The following is a 19,322-nucleotide window of genomic DNA, read 5'->3' on the forward strand; positions in this document are numbered from 1 at the left end:
TCTATGATCATATATAGGATCCAATATATATGATCATTTGATCATATCTGCATATTACATTATCATATTTCATTGATCCTATTTTACGTCATATGTGGTTTCAATAGCCAATGGAGAGCGCTAACGCTGACAGGTATTGACGTCAGGGTTACTAGATCTCAGAGAATTCGATTTGTCAAAAGACATCGTCATTTTTAATATGGCTTGTTTTTTGTTATTTCAGCAAGATTATCCAAGTATATAACTAGAAAAATAATTACATTACATTATTTGAAACATATTAACGAACAAGAAATTAAAAACTCTTTTTTATATTAAATAACTGGCAACACCTATTTCCAATCTCTCAGCAAATGCCAAAAATCTATGATCAAGGAAGAAATGAATCATATGTCTATATTACATTATCCAATATCATTGACTCAATGATCTCGGATCCAATATATATGATAATCTAATATCCCCCTTATGTCAATTCCATACATTTTGGTTAGCGATTCTATATTACGAAGCGATAAAGAAATAATCTTGGCTCAGAAATAATTACAACTTTGTTATTCAACTTAACAATCTTAAATTGATGTAGTTTGATATTGTTGCAATATCGCGTTGTATTACAACTTTACAATCGTATTTCTATGTCGTTCTGATATCGCGTTGTATTACAACTTTACAATCACATTTCTATGTCGTTCCGATATCGCGTTGTATTACAACTTTACAATCGCATTTCTATGTCGTTCCGATATCGCGTTGTATTACAACTTTACAATCGCATTTCTATGTCGTTCCGATATCGCGTTGTATTACAACTTTACAATCGCATTTCTATGTCGTTCCGATATCGCGTTGTATTACTCTTTACAATCGCACTTCGATATCGTTACGATGTCGCCACGCATATCTTAGTCGATCATCGCTGCGTGTTGTTCCACACGAAGGGCTCCAGTCGCTTGTCTTCGGGCAGCAGCTGGTTCAACTCCTCCACGTCGCGGAGAGTCTGTCGACGGAGCAGGATTTTAGTCGACTTTCAAATAAGGAGGATAATATTCGACCCATATAAATATTATTTTATTGCGTTTATTTTGGATCTAAGGATTCACCAATCGGCTTTGATATCGTTAAGAGATAGAGAGAGAGAACGTGGGTGGAAGGGTTGGGGAGGGAGAGGGGGGTGAGAGAGGGAGAGGTGAAATGGAGAGGGAGCGGAGGGGGAGGGACACACTCTGCCGCTCCACCGCCATCGCGTACAGCCGCGATATCTCCGCGCACGCCTGACGGAGAGAGAGAAAGACAGCACCTGATTGAGCAGAGAGGTGCAGCGCGTGAGCTGGTGCGCCACCTCTCGCACCCGCGACAGCCGCTCCGCGTGGCGGGCGTTGGCGCGCTGCCGCTCCACCGCCATCGCGTACAGCCGCGATATCTCCGCGTCCGCCTGACAGAGAGAGAGAGAGAGAATTAAAATCAGAAACTGTTGAGAGAAACATAATAATGAAGATAAAACCATAAAGTTAATATATAAGTATATTAACTTTACCTATGGCTAAAACTGAAGCGATAATATATTTTATAGTTTATTAGATGTTGCTGGCTACTATATTTGCCCAAAGTCCGTATAATATAATGCGTTTGAAACCAACACCTCTTTACGTTCTTCTTATTTTAAAGATTTGTATGAAGAATGGATAAAAGCAGTTTGTACAGGTTACCTCTTTGATCTTAGTGGCCAGGTTGGTTTCGTCAGCGGCGAGGGGCTGCGCGCACGCCGCTAGATGCGCCTGCAGACGCGTCGTCAGACGTACCCACGGACCGTAGTCCAGACCTGTCAAAATATTATCATTGTTTTTTTTTTAATTTAGGGTTTAATCTAAATGAGTTTTTATAACTTAACAGAAAGAAATGTTTGGACAATAAATTTACCTTCAAGCACTTCTGGATCCCTTGCTCCAGGAAGTCCAAGTGTTCCTCTCATTATCGGTAAAAATGTTGGGATTTCCTACACAGACAACATGACACTTAAGGTAAAAGGAAAGTACATTAAATGTATTTAGAATAAACATGTTGTTTAACAGTTTTTTGTTTACATCCATGTCAAACTCTGACTTGACAGAGGTTGTTCGTAGAGTCCACATCCTGAGGATGCTCCGGTGTTGGGGCGAAACGCGTGTCGAGGTGTTCAACCTGCATGGTGGTGAGGGGCCTTGCATGGATTTGCCAATATTATTGCTTGTGTGGTGGTGGTGTTTGCAGGTTCTTGCATACGAGTGTATGCATAGGCAGTGTGGGAGAGGGAGGTGCTGTACGCATGCCTATGTGTACACTCACTCATCTTTATTTACCTGCAATCTCTGTATATCTTCATCCAGCTGTGTGTCTGTGGCAGTTTTGACAACAACAATGTCTCGAGTCCGTTTTGTTTTCCGTGCCTGCAGACTCAGCTGCCTTCTCTGCAGCAATGACCTCTTGTCATTAGGTTTTTGATTCCTCGCTGAATGTTTTGGTGAATCTAGAAACATTTGAATAATATATTCTCTATAGATTTGAATAAAAGTAAGTTAAATACTTAATTGAAATTAAATGCAAAACACAAATAATATTAAGACCATGACTGGAATACAACATCTCCATATAAATAACAAAGAATGAATGACTCAACTTCTCTGATAGTACCTACTTGTAGGAGCTGCTTACTCGATCGACTACACCCTTTTTGTGACATATGATAGTTTATTGTTAAATTAAAAGTCCTTGATATAAAAAATGATAATATATTGACTGTATGCTAATGCTAATGAGTGCACGATTGATGACTGCTTGTAGCAAACTGCCTGAAAGTATGCGCTTTGCCGGACAATGGGAAATTATGTGAAATCATCAATGTGCATGCTAGCTCGTACAGTACTATTACATAAAATTATTACCTCCTATAGGTCTATCAACAGTATAGGATATGTATGGTAACTCCGAGTCTGAGCACATGCTGGCTCCGGGGGAATTGTTGCCACTTGTTGAAGCATCACTTCTACGAGTTTCTGAAAATAAATTATTTTGCCTTAAAAATAAATATGTTTATGATTTACATGCATTTTGTAAACATAATATCTTAGTGATTTGATAAAGTAGTAATTACTATAATTCAGGTTTGTTTACAAATCATAATTTGAGAAATAATCAAGTATAGCATTTATAATTTTTTCAGACCGTAATTACATTTAAACAAACATTTTGCGTTTTTCTTTTAACTGAATCTTCTTACTCAGTCATTTATTCACCACATATTATATTAACTTAACTGCTGTGCAAGTTTATCTTTTCTTCTTACCTTGCAAATTGGTAGTAGCTATGGTGTAACCTCTTCTAACTGGTGGCCTCTGGGGTTGCTTTTTGGGAGGCATTGACTGTTCTGAGCCCATCTTCGTTACAGATACAGTTGATCACTAAAAGGAAGGGGCGTAACAACTAATAAAAGTGTACACATATAACATTTTTTTTTAAACATGATGTACATTTGAATATGGATAATATGTTCTCTTAAATACGAAACAAGTTTGATATCTCTTAAATGCTTATAGGTATTCAAAGAGTAAAAAATAAAGCGACTGTTAGGAAAGGTTTGAGGACTTAAAATATTTTTAACAAGTTATGGATTAGTAAGTAATGCACAAGCCATAATCCTACTGCGTTATCGTTAGCTAGGCAACCTGTGTCAAAGAAATAGCCACTTACATCAATAATTATTTTGAATTCTGTATAGAGGCTTTATGGACCGAATTTTCATGCACAACGACAAGCAGAAAAGTCTGAGCCTTGAACCTACAATTTACTACTAAGCATTGAAAGTCGATTTACTGTAATATTGAAAATTCATATACTTTTAAAGGCTTTTGTATTTTTTAAACTATTTTTCTTGAATTTCCTCTAATCCAAATCTTTTACCAATTTTTGACAGCAAATCAATGTATGACAATTAACATTAGTTATATTTTTTTTTCTTTGGCACTTCGGCTATACCCATGGCCAGTGCATGGAATTAATATGTACTACGTACAATGTACATATTAATTCCATGGGCCAGTGTCGAGTATAATCATAGATAATAGATGTAGTCTTAGCCCGTCATCGCGTGGCCATTTTGTGCTTATTTTCATAGGCGGGCGCCAGACATGTGATCAAATACGCAAATTCGCCAAGTGTGGCACTGACATTTGCCTATTTATGCAAATTAATTGCTGGCATTTTCCTATTTGTGCAAAGATTGCTCAAACTTTGAAGCCCATGTCTGGCGCCGGCTATACAAGTAGTGTGCGTATGTCGCAGCCGACTGGTTTAAATAGCCGTTCAATCAAACAGCTAGCCCTTTGACTGAACAACGCCATTCAATCACACGTCTAGCTTTTATATTGAATATTTTAGTCGCTCAAAACGTTCTACACTACAGCTGATTCAAAAGCCGCCGTCTAATTGAAGTAGTTCAGCGCGCACCGCTGCGGTGCTAGGTGCGTTTTATTTACAATATGGCGTCAACTAGCAGGAGTTTGTTGGTGTTTATAATAATAATAATAATATAGTAATAATAATATCTATGGACGCTTCACACCACGTCAGTCTAGCCTCGTGCTAAGTATCTAAAGGACTTGTGTTACAGGTACCAGACAATGGAAATATATTTAATACTTTTATACTATACATATATTTAAGATTTTTATTATATCATACACATATATCATACATTTGTTCCGTCGGCGGGATTCGAACCCGCGACCCCCGGCTTGAGCTACCGACGCGCTCTCCACTGAGCCACAGAGGTCGTCGTCGTCGGTGTTTGTGGTTGTTTTTCGGAAAGAAAGTAGTTAATAAAAGTTACAAGTGTTATTAAAGAGACAAAAATTGTGGAGGCACATACGAGTGAATTAAAATTTCAATAAATATTCGAGGAGAAATTACGAGATTATGAAATGGATGGACGCAGCCTCCCGCAAAAGGGGGGTTCGGGGGACACAGCCCCCGTCAAAACAAAAACAAACACAATCCAGAAAGTCCAAAAGTTAGTTAGGTTAGGTTAGAACTTAGACCACAACACAGAGGGAGCCGAGCGAGCGCAGCGAGCGTGCTGCGGCAGCAGCCGGCGACCGCCTTCAAACAAAAGGGGGGCTCGGGGGGCGCAGCCCCCCGCCAAAACAAAAACAAACCAGTTGGCTAAGCGTCGTCTAGCTGTAGTGTTGAACGTTGTAGTCAACAAGTCGGCTAAACGACGTATAGCCGTGTGATTGAATGGCATTGTTCAGTCAAAGGGCTAGCTGTTTGATTGAACGGCTATTTAAACCAGTCGGCTGCGACACGTATATTTTCTTGAATATTTCTATTTGTCGATTATTTCGAAGCACATTTAGGAAAGAAAGTCAATTAGTTCATGATATCGATTAACTATAGTTCAAGTGATGAGAATCCGTAAATACACGTAAAAAGCTATGCATTTTTTATAGCCAAATTATTAATTGATGTGACATTTTTAGCACTAATGCCTTACATAGCACGAATAAGGGATTAATAAACTTATAAATTATATTTTTAAGCTAACAAAAATACCGATTGAAAAGCCCAAAAAACGTTATTCAAAACTTGCGTATTTAATGCTAAATCCATGTGCCTCAAGGCATTCTTTGACCATTCTTATGGTTTATTATTTAGCGGAACCACAAAATTCAACAATATCTAGCATTAAATGTTTACTTAAAACCTTTATTAACACTTTTATTACATGAAAATAATATGCAGACCGACTCCTTTGTTATGTCCTAGTAAGTAGGACATAACATTGTACGCATTACACGTCCACCGATATAAGGTTCTCTCCAGTCTATCTATATATTTTATTTTAATTTTACCATCAATTATTATTATTATTAAAGTATTAATATATTTATACAACTGAGTATTTTGTGAACATTTCAAGTGCCTATTTTTTTCGCGATTTATCGAGACCGATATTGATATTTTTGAAATATCGATATATCGATATTTTCTTTTAATTTTGACATCCCTATAATACGACACTTTGACAGTTTATGTACCTCGGAGAACCGAAACATAAAATGGCGGACCGGCCACAGTATTTTGATTTGGTAGAGACCATTATGCCGAGTCCACTTATAAAATTCAATGTTTTCTATTCATACCGCAAATGACAATGAAGTGTCAGATGTTGTCACTTGTCAATCGCGGCTTTGTATAGAAAATGACAAGTTTGTGAATGTGATAGGGAGCCGATGACCGCTACCGCCATGTATCACCGAGTATATAGTTACTAGGCCATTGCATCCGTTGTGGATGATTTAGGATATTACTAGAATATTTTTTTTAAAATCTGCTGTCAAAAATTGCCATTAGATTCTGGTAGACCCAAGAATCTTATAAATAAAATTCTTGGGTAGACCTATAGCTAGGCTAGGCACTTAGGCAGTTTTGTAATTTGTTGGGACTTGGGAGTTTTTGAAATAACCGGTCACACCAGGGTGACCATATGTGGCAGGTTCCTGCCATTTTGGCAGGATTGGCGTCTTATTTTGGCCTGTGGCATGATCGCTTGACGTTTTAAAAACTTGGCAGGTTTTGGCAGGATTGGGGTATGAAAGATAAATGTTATTTTTGCATCAAAGAAGTCAGTGATTTATTAGAATCTGGTGGTAGTAATTCAAATTCTGTTTTAGGTGTAGATAATTTTTGGGGCGCAATAGGCAAAATGCGAAATTCTAATAGACAGTATAATTTTAAATGTTTCAAAGGGATTGTTATGCTTATTGCTTACCAACGCTTCATGCGAATTGCGAAAGAATGTGCTCCCAAATCAATACAAAAACTTGGAACCGTTTTTAGGGTTCCGTACCCAAAGGGTAAAAACGGGACCCTTTTCATGAGACTTCGATGTCTGTCTGTCCGTCTGTTTGTCTCCAGGCTGTATCTCAAGAACCGCTATAGCTAGATTTCTGAAATTTTCACAGATTGTGTATTTCCGGTGCCGCTAAACCAAGCAACCGGAGCAACAAATACTAAAATCAAAATAAAATTAATATTCAAGGGGGGCTCCCATACAACAAACGTGATTTTTTTGCTCGTAATCAATAATGGCAACAGCTAAATGCTTTAAATTTTCACAAAATCCTTAATTATATTTGTTATTTAATTATTCATAATAATAAAGTTTTAATAAAATAAATATTTAATCCTATAAAAAACACACTTTTTTGCCTAGGTACTTTCTGATTTTTCTCTGTAACGGTACGGAACCCTTCGTGAGCGAGCCCGACTCGCACTTGGCCGATTTTATAAACAAACAGATTATTGTTGCATCTATGTTGCATGAATGGTGAGCATAGTGATTGCCCTTCAAACCTACAAAATAAATTTTGAATCGCATGAACAAATCTATGACATAAAGATGAAGAAATGGAAGAAGACGATGCGAATGTTTAATTTAATAAAAAATGCAATATATTATATGTGTATTTTTACTTTTCTTACTTTAAAACAACATTAAATAAAGATGGAAGTATTTGGGCATTTTTACTACAGGATTTGGCAGGATTTGGCATTTTTCTGACCAAAGTAAGGCAGGATCTGTAATTTAAATATGGTCACCCTGGGTCACACTCAGTGTTGCCAGAGCTGTATGTTCGAAAGTTACTTATTGTCATGCGAAAAGTAACATTTTGAGGGGAAAAGTAACATTTCGTATTACATAAATAATATTTTAAATGCGGGGGGGGGGGGGGGGGGGCAATATCCAGAATGCACGAAAACATACTATACATATTGTGATGAAGTGATTTTTTGGATTCCGTATAATTATTTTATTATTAAAATTATTTATATACCTATTAAAATGAAAATATAATATATGTTATTATATAGCTCTTATACAAAAAAACACAATTTTTGGCCTATTTTTGCTCTATCACGGTACGGAATCCTTTATGAGCGAGTCAGACTCGTGGGCGGGGGCGCTGCTGATAAAGGAGAACTATCAAAAATTTGTTTTTGTATGATGGCAGCGTTTGTTGCTTTTTTCGCCACGTTCATTCAAAGCATTGTCAGCTGTAACAACAAAACTCAATAAAACTAAGTGTGTTTCGTTTACGCATTTTTGGTTTCAAACATCTTTTTTTTTTCAATTACCAAAAGTAACGTAAAAGTAACATCTGTAGTCATGTCACATGAATGTAACATGCAAGGGTCAAAAGTAACGTAAAATGTTACAAAAGTAACATTCTGGCAACGCTGGTCACACTAATCTTATGTCACAATCACAAACAAAGAGAATATAATCACTACGTGATCACAAATTCGCAAAGTTCCCTTCAAAAATCAAACTTGATAAATTATTTTTTTGAGATTAATTTTACGTAATTTAATTTAGTCTTATAATTACAAAAACATGTCTGATAGTAAGGATCAATCAAAAAAAGACGTGGATCCGGAGCTGGATGACTTATTAGACAGTAAGTTTTATAACCTATTTATTACACAACATTTTGAGGATCATGAATTGTTAATAACTTTGTTTTTCTTGAACTTATTTATAAATAGCACAGAACATACCTATGTTGCAATTGGTTTTGAATACTTAAGAAGCTAGTCAAGAAGAATACATTTAAGTCATAATTTATTTCTATTTTATCCATGCTTAATTTAAAACTTTTAGTTCATATATTATGTCGCAAATTAATGTTGACCTTTGATATCGATTATCCTAGAAGGTAAATTAATGTTTTATTATTATTCTTAGAAGATCTCAAGCTGTTGATCATATTAATATGTACATCCATATACGTCTATATGATTGATACAAAAGTAATGTAATAGGTATTTTAAACATTTAAGTTGGGCTCGGATAATTTTAGATATTTAATTTTATTTAAGGTGCCTTACAAGATATGACAAAAAAACCTGAGGAACAAAAGCAAGTTGAGGGTGGTGAGAATGTTTCGCAGAATCTATGGAGCGAGGAGTTTATCAAGGAGGCGGCGTCACAGTTCGAGAGTAACATGGCCTCAATCTTAGGGAGCTTCAGCGGAGTGCCGGGTGAGGTATAATTAGGGTTCACAGTTTGTGTTTGGATTAGTTTCAAACTGACCAAAAAATATTGAGGTCTTGTTTTAGACATTGCTTATTTAGTAGCTGGAGAATATTGCTCTATTTGAAGATAATGATAAAGATTTAAAAAGTATAGAGAAGAATACTTCTGTCCTGTCTTTTGAGAAGCTTCTATATTTGCATTTAAAAGTTTCTCAAAAGACAGGATGGTTTTAATTTTTGGTATCTACAAATATAAAAATTGTGATTAGTACATCTGATATTTCGCACTGCAACATACTGCTTGTCTCTTTAGGGTTTCCCTTTGCAAGCATGGTTAGTATCTTATATCTTTAAATGAGCAATTCTTGTATATTATATATAATTGGAATCTCGGAATCAGCTCCAACGATTTTCATGAAATTGAGTATATATAGGGGGTTTCGGGGGCGATAAATCAATCTCTATCTAAAATTAAAGCTAGGAATCATTTTTAAGAAAATGTCATTTTATTCGTGTTTTATCGAAAACGAAGCAAAGCTCGGTCAAATAGCTAGTTATAATAAAATACAACACCATTCAAATTGACTATCAAGTATTTGAATCTTGAATTTGTGGGGCCCTGGGCTAATACTGCTTAGGGGCCCTACCTAATTACTCAACTAATTGCTATTTTGACAAGAAACTGTTTTTTGTAGTGATGTAGGTATATCTTAGATACTAATCATAAAGTTATATACCTAGTGGAATAGAGCAACAATCTCGAGCTGTCAAACGTAACCGAAATTGGTTTCATCTGTGTGTAAAAATATGTGTACATACACACTTACACAAGCATGATTGAACATTATTTCTATGAGATTGAATTGTCATCGTGCGCCACGTGCCGACTGGACGTCAAAAAAAGAGTACTGCTGTCATGTATCACACGTCTCTTTTTACCACGCAGTGTTACTTATCTCTCATCTCTCTTGCTCAGGCCTTTGTTTCTCTATTCCGCTAGGTATATTAACTTTATGATAGTTATTATCTATACTAATATTATAATTTTATGATATAATAAGATATAATATAATAAGAGTTTGTTTGTTTGTTTGAACGCGCTAATCTCAGGAACTACTTGTCCGATTTGAAAAATTCTTTTACTGTTGAATAGCCCATTTATCGAGGAAGGCTATAGGCTATATTTTATCACGCTAAGACTAATAGGAGCGAAGAAAAAGAGAAAAATGTTGAAAAAATTGGAGGAAATTATTTGAAAGGGCTTATTTGAACGCGCTAATCTCAGGAACTACTGGTCCGATGTGAAAAATTATTTCAGTGTTAGATAGTCGATTTATTAAGAAAGCCTACAGACTATATTTTATCACGCTACAACTAATAGAAGCGAAGTAAGAGAGGAAAATGTTGAAAAAACGGGAGGAAATTATTTGAAAGGACTTATTTGAACGCGCTAATCTCAGGAACTACTAATCCGATTTGAAAAATGCTTTCAGTGTTAAATAGTCCATTTATTTTTTAAAGGCTATAAGCTATATTTTATCACGCTACGACTAATAGGAGCGAATAAATAGAGGGAAATGTGGAAAAAACGGTGAAAATTATTGCTCAGAACGCGTCATGGCTTTTCTCGATTACCACAACGCGTTGTGGTCGAATAGCACGTCAGCCACGACACGAATTTCGCTATGTGGTATTTCTGTGATTACCAGAACGCGTCGTGGCCGTTTCACTATGACCACAACGCGTCGTGAGCCATTTTTTCGCTCACTGAGCGTTTTCGGTCTTTGAGCGTAACATATATATAAAATTTGATAGTGCGGCCCGGGGTAAAATTCTACTTCTGAATTTTGGCCCAAGTGTCGGAAAGGTTGACCACCCTTGCTGTAAACGATCAAATTGTTTGTCAAATTTTACGTGTTTGTCAAACAATTTGATAGTGTACAGCTTTGTTTGAAGTGTTTGTCAAACAAATTTGATTGTTTGCAGGGTAAAAGTAATTATAATATTCAAATTGTAGCTCCCACCAATTATTATGGCAGGAGCTACAATTTGATAGGTAATAATTATATTTGAATATCAAAAAAGTGGCTGCACCATGTATATATAGGATTAATTATGCAAATATCCAAAATTTGAATATATTGCTTATAGCAAAAAAATTTGAGGGCTTTTATAATTTTTAACATCATTATTTTTTTATTTCCAGAGGATCAAATAACACAAGAACAAATTGCACAAACATTTAGCAAAATGGCAGGTAGGTACCTATTACAATTTCTAAAATCTCTACTACCATAGTTTCACAACTTACCATTTGAAACAAAATGAGCTAATTTCACATTTTAATTTTGTTATGTTTTGTTGTACATACATTATGATATACATTATGTTTTGATGGGTAGATTTATCTAATACATTCCGATATTATCAATCAGCTATGTACCAAAATGTCCTTCTTTGTTTCAGAGGCTGCGGCACAAGTTCTGAAACCCCAACCTGACGTCCAAGCCCCTGCAGTTGCCGATGATCCTAGTGTTCAAGAAAAAATTGATGAGGTAAACTTATAACAATTGAAAATCTATTGTGTCTGTGATACCTATGATGGAGGTGACAGATCACCAATCACGTAGTACTAGTAATATTCTTTTTTTACAGTTTATATAAACATTTTGTTGCTAGCTTCTTACTTAACTGTTCTAGAAGGAGAGTGTTATATTTATGAATATAATTTTTTTATGTGTTTTTAGGTGTCAGCTGCTATATCACAAACCCTTCAAAACCTTAACACGAATACGGAAAACTTACAAACACCATTCTCAGACCAGGACCTCGCTAACATGTTCAATAACTTCAACATTGGGGAGGGACAGGGGCAGGTTAGTTATTAATTATTATATTTAATTTAATAGTTTATACCTACATTTTGTCTGTAAGTGTAGGCATAAACTATTTTCAATAATTACCTATGGATATACTTCGTGAAGGTTTTCATATTAAATCCACTCATTTCCTGTCAACATCTTCATTGACTAACTATAGTTTACTAATCATTAAAATTGTCTCTGATAATAGTTTAAAGTAATGATAAATTATATATATAAATAAAATATGTGTATGTGTTACTGTTATAAATATTGTAAAAAGCTAGTTTTTCCAGGTGCAAAATGTACTAATATGTATAATGCTATACACATACATAATGTCGGTGGTCGTACTTTGTAGTTTTTAATTCATTTTTCATATAATTTAACATGAATATTATACTCACAAAATATATGAATGTTAAGACTGTATTTTATGTGTTTTCAGGATGGCAACATGTTCGTGCCCTTCATGCAAGGTATGATGCAATCCCTGCTGTCCAAGGAGGTGCTGTATCCGTCCATGAAGGAGCTGGTTGACCGCTACCCGGCCTGGCTGGCAGAGAACAAGGGCAAGATCGACCAGGCGGAATATGAGAGGTAATTCAAGCTTACCCTGGTGTAGTTACATCATAATCGACATGAACTTAACATTTTAATCAATAACTGCTACACAGGATGTAACAAAACTAAGTGATAATACTTTAGGGTGTGTGTGGTTCCCCTATATTATAGAGTTTGCTGTAAACTGTTCACGCTGAAAGAGTAACATTTTTTTTCACCTTTGTATGAAAAAATTCATGACACGCTTGCCCATACAAATCATAAAAAAAAATTCGTTCTTTCAACACTGGTACTTTCACAGTGAACTCTATATAAGGGGCACATACACACCATAAAGTATACACTTAGTATTGTAACAACTGTTTTATTTGTACTTATACATATGAAAACGAAGTCTACATAATTTTTGTAAATTATTGTAGATTATGTTGCTAAATCGTATACACAGAATATAATAATTCTAATTATCTAATAAATTATAATACTTTTCCTGGTGGGAGCGCGATAGCAATTTATTCGCGTAGTGAAAAAAAACGATTGACATTGAATGGAAATTGTATGTGTTTTCGTTCGAACTTCTGTAATACGCAATTAGTTATGGTAGGTTATATAATTTTTATTTTTCTGTTTTCAGATTTGAGAAGCAACAAAGTCTGATGCAGAAAGTTTGTGCGGAACTCGAGCCGGAGCAGGAGTCCGACCCCGAGGATGTCAAGAGAAAGAGATTCGAGGTTGTCCTGGATCTCATGCAAAAGGTAAATGTTTTGATATGGCTATTTAGCGTTCGAATTACTATTTTAAGCTGAAAAATAACTCAAACATGTTAAATATTTTCCTATGAGAAAATGATTTTGGTATTACGTATGTATGAGAATTTTGATGGCACCCGGCCTCTTAAATATTAATTATGTAAAGGGCAGGGCGGCGTGACAAACTATTGTGGCGTGCAACTGCGCCGCAGGCTGAAAAAGATTGGGTACCCCTGGTCTAAAACATACTATACAGTATGTTTTTGCGTCTCCAAAATTTATCTAAGTTTAGTTTTAAAGTTTTTTTGTTCTTTTTTTACGAGAATTATATGAATACAGTTTATTAAGTACTGGACGATCCGTGCAGCTCCGCCCGCGTTAGTAAGGAATCAAGCGGGAACCGTACATTTTCCCGAAAAAATAGCATGTGTCCTATCCTTGTAATCTAATTCATATCAGAGCCAAATATGATAAAAATCGGTCCAGTAGCGCATCCAAATTATAGTTTTCTTTGGTTTTCTCCATTTCGGGCTCCCACACAAAACTGTGAATTCGCTTCGCATCGCATAGTAATGTAATTTTTAGTATGAGATTTGTTGTAGATATTTGCGATGCAATGCGAATTCGCAGGTATGTGTGGGAGCCCTTTCCTCTGATTTTTCGTTACTTGATGTTTAAGCGAACTTGTATCACACTCAATAATACTGTTCGACAGATGCAAGACCTCGGTCAGCCGCCGACGGAGCTGGTGGGCGACATATCCGCGCCGCCGGAGGGCTTCGCGGTGCCCCCGGGGCAGGACGCCTCGCAGTGCTGTGTCATGTAGTGCTAGTCGACCGACAGGTGATCTGGTGCTCGATCATACTCGTCAAAATTGATCAGCTGTGGTGAATTTGATGATGTAACCGAAATTGATAAGTGGCATACTGCTCAAAATTAAACAACATACTGGTGAAAATGGTGTAATAACGTGGCATATACCATCACTCGTGCCAAGTCATTACTCAACAATCAGTATACTGTTAACTGAACATTTGCATCTCCACTCTGACGCTGACAACTCCTAAACTGGGAGGCATACGCCAAAAGAAGAAGAATAACGAGATACCCCAATTAATGCAAATTCGTTTCTTGTTCCATCTAGTCCGCTACCTAATCCAAATGCAATGTCAAACAAACTACAATGACGTTATAGACTGGATTCAACAAAGAATGTAACTGCATTACGCCTCTAGTTACTGACGCTGCGAAACGCGAAATATATGCGAAATAGGAATAGAGCGAGATGCCATATAACGCATTTCCGTGTGGCGAGTGAGACAGCAAATCGGTTCGCCGCTGTTTCGCAGCGACGGTGTACTAGAGGCGTTATGTCGCATAAAACAGTTTAATAAGAATACTGGTCAAAATTATCAAAATTACTTACACCGCACAGAGGGCCTAGACAAGCGGCAAGCGATTATCGTAAACGCTAACGCCAACGCCACAAAATGTATGGGATTTGACATTAGTATCCACTAGCGAAGTGATGACTTATGTCAAACCGCAGTACATTTATTTAGCGTTTACGATAATCGCTTGCCACTTGTCTTCTAGGGCTGGTCAGTTTTGATAAGTATCAAACTAGTTTAATGGCATTTATTTTGGCGTTTCTATTTACAAGCCATATATCGCCCCAAAGTGTACTGCATCCTATAATTTATATAAATAATTTTGGTTATTTAAGTAGTTAAATTTAAATTGCACACAACACAAAATTCGATGCATAAGATTCAGCCTAACAATATATTAAAATAGAAAATATTTACGCTGGTAAATAAAAATTATACAAAGTAGTTTTTTCGTGTCTACTACTTTACTGTGTTAATTTTTTATCAAAATATTTCGGATTCGATACAGTAATTTTATTTTGGGAATAATTAGGGTAATTTAAATAATAAGAAAATGTGACACCAAATTTTTGTTTTACATAATATTATTATTATTATAAATACGGTTGGTATACAAATCTGCTGTTATATCATAATATTTTTATTTATTTTAAAGTAAAGCATTTTATAATGGAGCATTTTTGCATCAGAATATTGCTTGCCATGTAGTTTATTCTTCAAAAACTATTAAACATTATTTCTTACCATATAAAATTGTGATTTTCTATCTTGAAATAGAATGCCGAATATAATATTTTAGAACACTTGTTTTGCACCTAAATTTGTTTTTATTTCACATGGCAATCTTAAATATTTTTAATGGCAAAAAGTAGTGCCAACTTTATAATATACTATGATAGTATATGAGTGATACACTTGTTATGTTGTATTATATTATTTTAGTATTTAATGACTCGGCCGAAGAATGTTATTGTTTTGTTTTGTTGTAACAAAATAGTAGTGATAGAAGTATGAACTGATGTTACTTATGCTTTTGAATTATTTATGTGAATACATATTGTGAATAGTTAATAAAGAGTTTATAATATTAAATAGACTTTTACTTTACTCGAGTCGTTTCACAGGGGGAATAAAAGTTCGAATTATTGTCAAAAGTAAAAATTTATTTAGTCTTATCATAACTACGTAACAATTTAATTAAATAAATACTTAACCTTAAAGGAATAATTTAACGAGATACGTGTAGAGACAGTAGACCAGCGGCAGCAGGAACAGCAGCTTCACGAACAGGTCCAGGTAGTATAGCCTGGAAAGATATAGAGCTAATTATTTTGAAAGTCACAAAAATACACAATACTAGATGCATCCAAAATCCCGTAAAATGTTCATGGAGTGGCTCCCAGTCCGAGTATGTTTTGTCTCACTCGCATGCTCACGATTTGATGCATGTGTGACTGAGACCGCTAATGTCATACTGTTTTCACCCAGAAATTAACATTGACGCTATGAACAGCAGAGCTTTTTTCAATTTCTTGTATTTAATAAATCTGTATAGGCTCTACTTACAATGCGAGTTTCTTTATATTAAATGAAAAATTGATGTAAAACCTTGCGGCTTTTCCTTTCATTTATGATCATATGCATCAATGGCACATACCATAGGCGTCACTTTAATATATTTTCTTTTGAGGTCATTTTAACCTATCAACTCCCAAGCGGGCCGCGATAACCATAGATTTCCAAGAATCCGCGATCGAAGAAATTATGTACTTAACATTTTTAATTTTTATACAGATTTGTGAGTAATTTTAGAATGAAAATATACTAACTGTTTGTGAAGGCGTCGCGCCTGCGGCAGCGTGGAGGGGTCCTCCTTGCAGCAGAACTCCCGCGCTCCTTTTATGTAGTCCTTGATGTAGTCGCTCCAGTTTAACAGCTGGAATCAATTCATTTTAATGAACACTTAATACGTGGGTCCGGGCTTCGTCACGCTCGCTCATGCGTGCTATGTGTTCAAGTATTTAAACGTTTATCATAGTTTTTTTCATCTGTAACGCACCATAACATTTTCAATACCTCTCTTTACTTTGAAACGTTACGTAAGTAGTAACATTTCTTATCCTACCCCTCGTTTTAAGTCTTCATGACAGCCCCGGATTTATAAATAGGCCGTTATAGGCCACGGCCTAGGGGCGGCAGCGTCCATAGAGACCCCACAGATTTCGTAGATGGGGCGGCGGACATAAAGTGGCCTACTCTCACAAAAAATATATATTACGCACGCATATGCGTTTGCCTCGTGGGAGAGCCATGCTTCGGCACGAATGGGCCGGCTCGACCGGCGAAATATCACGTTCTCACAGAAAACCGGCCTGAAACAGCGCTTGCGCTGTGTTTCGCCGAGTGAGTGAGTTTACCGGAGACCCAATCCCCTACCCTATTCGCTTTCCCTTCCCTACCCTTCCCTATTACCCTATTCCCTCTTAAAAGGCCGGCAACGCACCTGCAGCTCTTCTGATGCTACGTGTGTCCATGGGCGACGAAAGTTGCTTTCCATCAGGTGACCCGTTTGCTCGTTTGCCCCCTTATTTCATAAAAAATATGCATGTAACCATAGAGTAATAAATATCTGGTCTCTGATGTAACGTACTAAAATATCATCACTGACACTCACATTGATATCAGTAAAGAAGACCTCGTTGTCATGTGCCGAGAGCGCCTTGCCCATGGAGCGGAAGTAGTCGTTGTTGAAGTGCCACTGCTTGGTCGTGTAGTACTGCAGCACGCCCAGGCCGTATGACACACGCTTCTGGATCTTCACCATGCTGTAGGGAAATGTTGGACAACTGTTTAATACCATCTGTAGCTCTACCATGAGTTTAAGTCCCAATTTCACCAACGACTGTTAAAGTTAATGCTCGAATTAGCATCACGTTTCGTTTTTCATGCGAATGAAAGAGAAGACATGATATTTTAACAAGCTGTTAACACTAACAGACGTTGGTGAAATTGGGCCTAAAGCTATAGTATTTATCGATACTCGATACCGACTACGTAAAATTTTCATACTAAAAATTTACGTAGTCGGTATCGAGTATCGAAAAATACTATAGCTTTAAACTCATGGTAGAGCTATTTCTCTATGTTAATACTTTGGGGTTGTTTGACTTGATAGATAAGTAGAATAGGACTTTTGACCGTCGCGTCTAGTAAATGATTTTTCTTCATGATAGCACGTCATGGGAATAGGAAGTCTCCTTCGTAAAGCTGCTTCTATTACCATGTAAAAATATAGATTATTTAACAATACAATAAAATTATATCTAAATTTTTTTTAAAGATCAACCTTTTTGGTAAAATGTGGCCCCGTGCGAGTTTCTTACGCCGGTTCTTCTCGCCGGATTAATTTCCGAACCGGTAGACACCATAGTCCCGACGTTCAAAACGGATATTATGTTTTTATACCTATTTTTAATAAAAAAATTTGATTAGATTTCATTATAACTGCCAATAACTGCGTGCAGTCAAAAATTGTGCACAACGCTGAATAAAACGGCAGCATATTCGAGAACTAGATTTCTGTGTGCATTTTATGGAGAACTAGAATCTTTAGGGGTTTTAAAGAAGGGAAAATTCTATACTAACAAAAATATTATTTGCTTCAGATAAGCCTGAGGTATCTCGTTTTTAATCGCGCTTTAACGCTTTTACCTATATGAATGGATCAGGACGCAGGTCAACCATTCCAGCATCTTAAATCCCTAAAGATTCGATATAAAGAGACGTTCAGTAAAAACATGGGCGTACCCAGGTTCTAGGCCAGGGGGGGACAAATTACCCAGATTCTAGGCCAGGGGGGGCAAATTACCCACGTTCTGGGCCAGTGGGGGGCAAATCAGATTTTTTATAAGCTAGGTGTTTATAAAGAATAAAAAATTAATAATTTTATTTGTAAAAATATTGTATTGCAAACAAATGGCAAGAATTCGGTTTCTTAATTTTTAATTTTTATAGATAAAAGTACTAGATAATATACTTAGTAGGGACGTCAACATGATCCAGGGGGGGATCCATATCCTGCCCCCCCTCGGTACGTCCATGAGTAAAAAGAGACATTATTGAACGTCGTGAGGTGGAAGTAGCCAGTTTTTTCATGTACTTACAAAGGCTTCCTCCCCATCAGTATCGCGAGGAAGTCTATCAGGTAGGCCGGCACCAGGTGCGTGAAGAACAGGGCGAGCTCGTGGTGCACGCGGTTGCTCTTCAGCCCGCCGTTGGGGTACCACAGGCAGATCGAGAACGGATAGTCTTTCACGTGGTAACGACCTGAAGATAAGCAGGTAATGTAACATAGAAAACGTAAGTACGTGCCTGTGTCTACGTTAAAGAGAGGGCTTTAGGTTATCTTTAATACTAGGTATCTTAGGCAGTATTAACGATTAAATTTTTATTCAACACCGAAGCTTAATAAAACATTTGTTTTCAATTTTCAAATTCAAAAATTCAATTCAAAGACTTTATTACCCTATTACCCTATTCCCTCTTAAAAGGCCGGCAACGCACTTGCAGCTCTTCTGATGTCGCGAGTGTCCATGGGTGACGGTAGTTGCTTATCATCAGGTGACCCGTTTGCTCGTTTGCCCCCTTATTTAAAAAAATGGAGTTAACTTTTTTACCTTTGTATG

At 36.5% G+C, this 19,322-nt stretch overlaps 3 protein-coding genes across 5 annotated transcripts in view; 1 reads left to right on the forward strand and 2 right to left on the reverse strand.

Annotated features, from left to right (window-relative positions):
* Positions 1-825: 825 nt before the first annotated feature.
* On the reverse strand, positions 826-3,922 carry LOC121727408 (BLOC-1-related complex subunit 5). The gene is made up of 8 exons (XM_042115247.1): positions 3,727-3,922; positions 3,323-3,437; positions 2,922-3,032; positions 2,340-2,506; positions 1,921-1,996; positions 1,710-1,822; positions 1,301-1,435; positions 826-1,000 (listed from the first exon to the last, which is right to left on the reverse strand). The coding sequence occupies exons 2-8, from the start codon at positions 3,411-3,413 to the stop codon at positions 914-916; spliced, it is 780 nt and encodes a 259-aa protein (XP_041971181.1). The 5' UTR covers positions 3,414-3,437; positions 3,727-3,922; the 3' UTR covers positions 826-913.
* A 4,415-nt stretch (positions 3,923-8,337) lies between these two features.
* LOC121727407 (peroxisomal biogenesis factor 19) lies at positions 8,338-14,144 on the forward strand. Its single transcript, XM_042115246.1, has 8 exons — positions 8,338-8,495; positions 8,917-9,078; positions 11,279-11,329; positions 11,539-11,627; positions 11,820-11,948; positions 12,382-12,533; positions 13,132-13,252; positions 13,962-14,144. The coding sequence occupies exons 1-8, from the start codon at positions 8,432-8,434 to the stop codon at positions 14,070-14,072; spliced, it is 879 nt and encodes a 292-aa protein (XP_041971180.1). The 5' UTR covers positions 8,338-8,431; the 3' UTR covers positions 14,073-14,144.
* A 1,635-nt stretch (positions 14,145-15,779) lies between these two features.
* LOC121727402 (putative fatty acyl-CoA reductase CG5065) overlaps positions 15,780-19,322 on the reverse strand; it is a 47,288-nt gene continuing 43,745 nt past the window's right edge. For all 3 annotated transcript variants that reach the window (XM_042115237.1, XM_042115239.1, XM_042115238.1), the window contains 4 exons: positions 18,801-18,963; positions 17,312-17,462; positions 16,467-16,573; positions 15,780-15,943 (listed from right to left, as the gene is read on the reverse strand). In XM_042115237.1, the coding sequence (XP_041971171.1) occupies positions 15,853-15,943; positions 16,467-16,573; positions 17,312-17,462; positions 18,801-18,963 (512 nt within the window). In that variant the 3' untranslated portion in view covers positions 15,780-15,852. The remainder of the gene's footprint in view (positions 15,944-16,466; positions 16,574-17,311; positions 17,463-18,800; positions 18,964-19,322) is intronic.

This window comes from Aricia agestis, chromosome 5 (assembly GCF_905147365.1).
Source record: "Aricia agestis chromosome 5, ilAriAges1.1, whole genome shotgun sequence".
Taxonomy (NCBI): Eukaryota; Metazoa; Arthropoda; class Insecta; order Lepidoptera; family Lycaenidae; genus Aricia; species Aricia agestis.

Bases quoted from the DNA above. Each gene is read 5' to 3' on its own strand.
- LOC121727408 (XM_042115247.1), bottom strand. From the start codon at position 3,413: ATGGGCTCAGAACAGTCAATGCCTCCCAAAAAGCAACCCCAGAGGCCA. The intron at 1,997-2,339 runs GTAAATAAAGAT...TTGTCTGTGTAG, and splicing joins AAGATATACAGAGATTGCAG to GAAATCCCAACATTTTTACC. The intron at 1,436-1,709 runs GTAACCTGTACA...TCTCTCTGTCAG, and splicing joins TGGCCACTAAGATCAAAGAG to GCGGACGCGGAGATATCGCG.
- LOC121727407 (XM_042115246.1), top strand. From the start codon at position 8,432: ATGTCTGATAGTAAGGATCAATCAAAAAAAGACGTGGATCCGGAGCTG. The intron at 11,330-11,538 runs GTAGGTACCTAT...TCTTTGTTTCAG, and splicing joins AACATTTAGCAAAATGGCAG to AGGCTGCGGCACAAGTTCTG. The intron at 12,534-13,131 runs GTAATTCAAGCT...TTCTGTTTTCAG, and splicing joins GACCAGGCGGAATATGAGAG to ATTTGAGAAGCAACAAAGTC.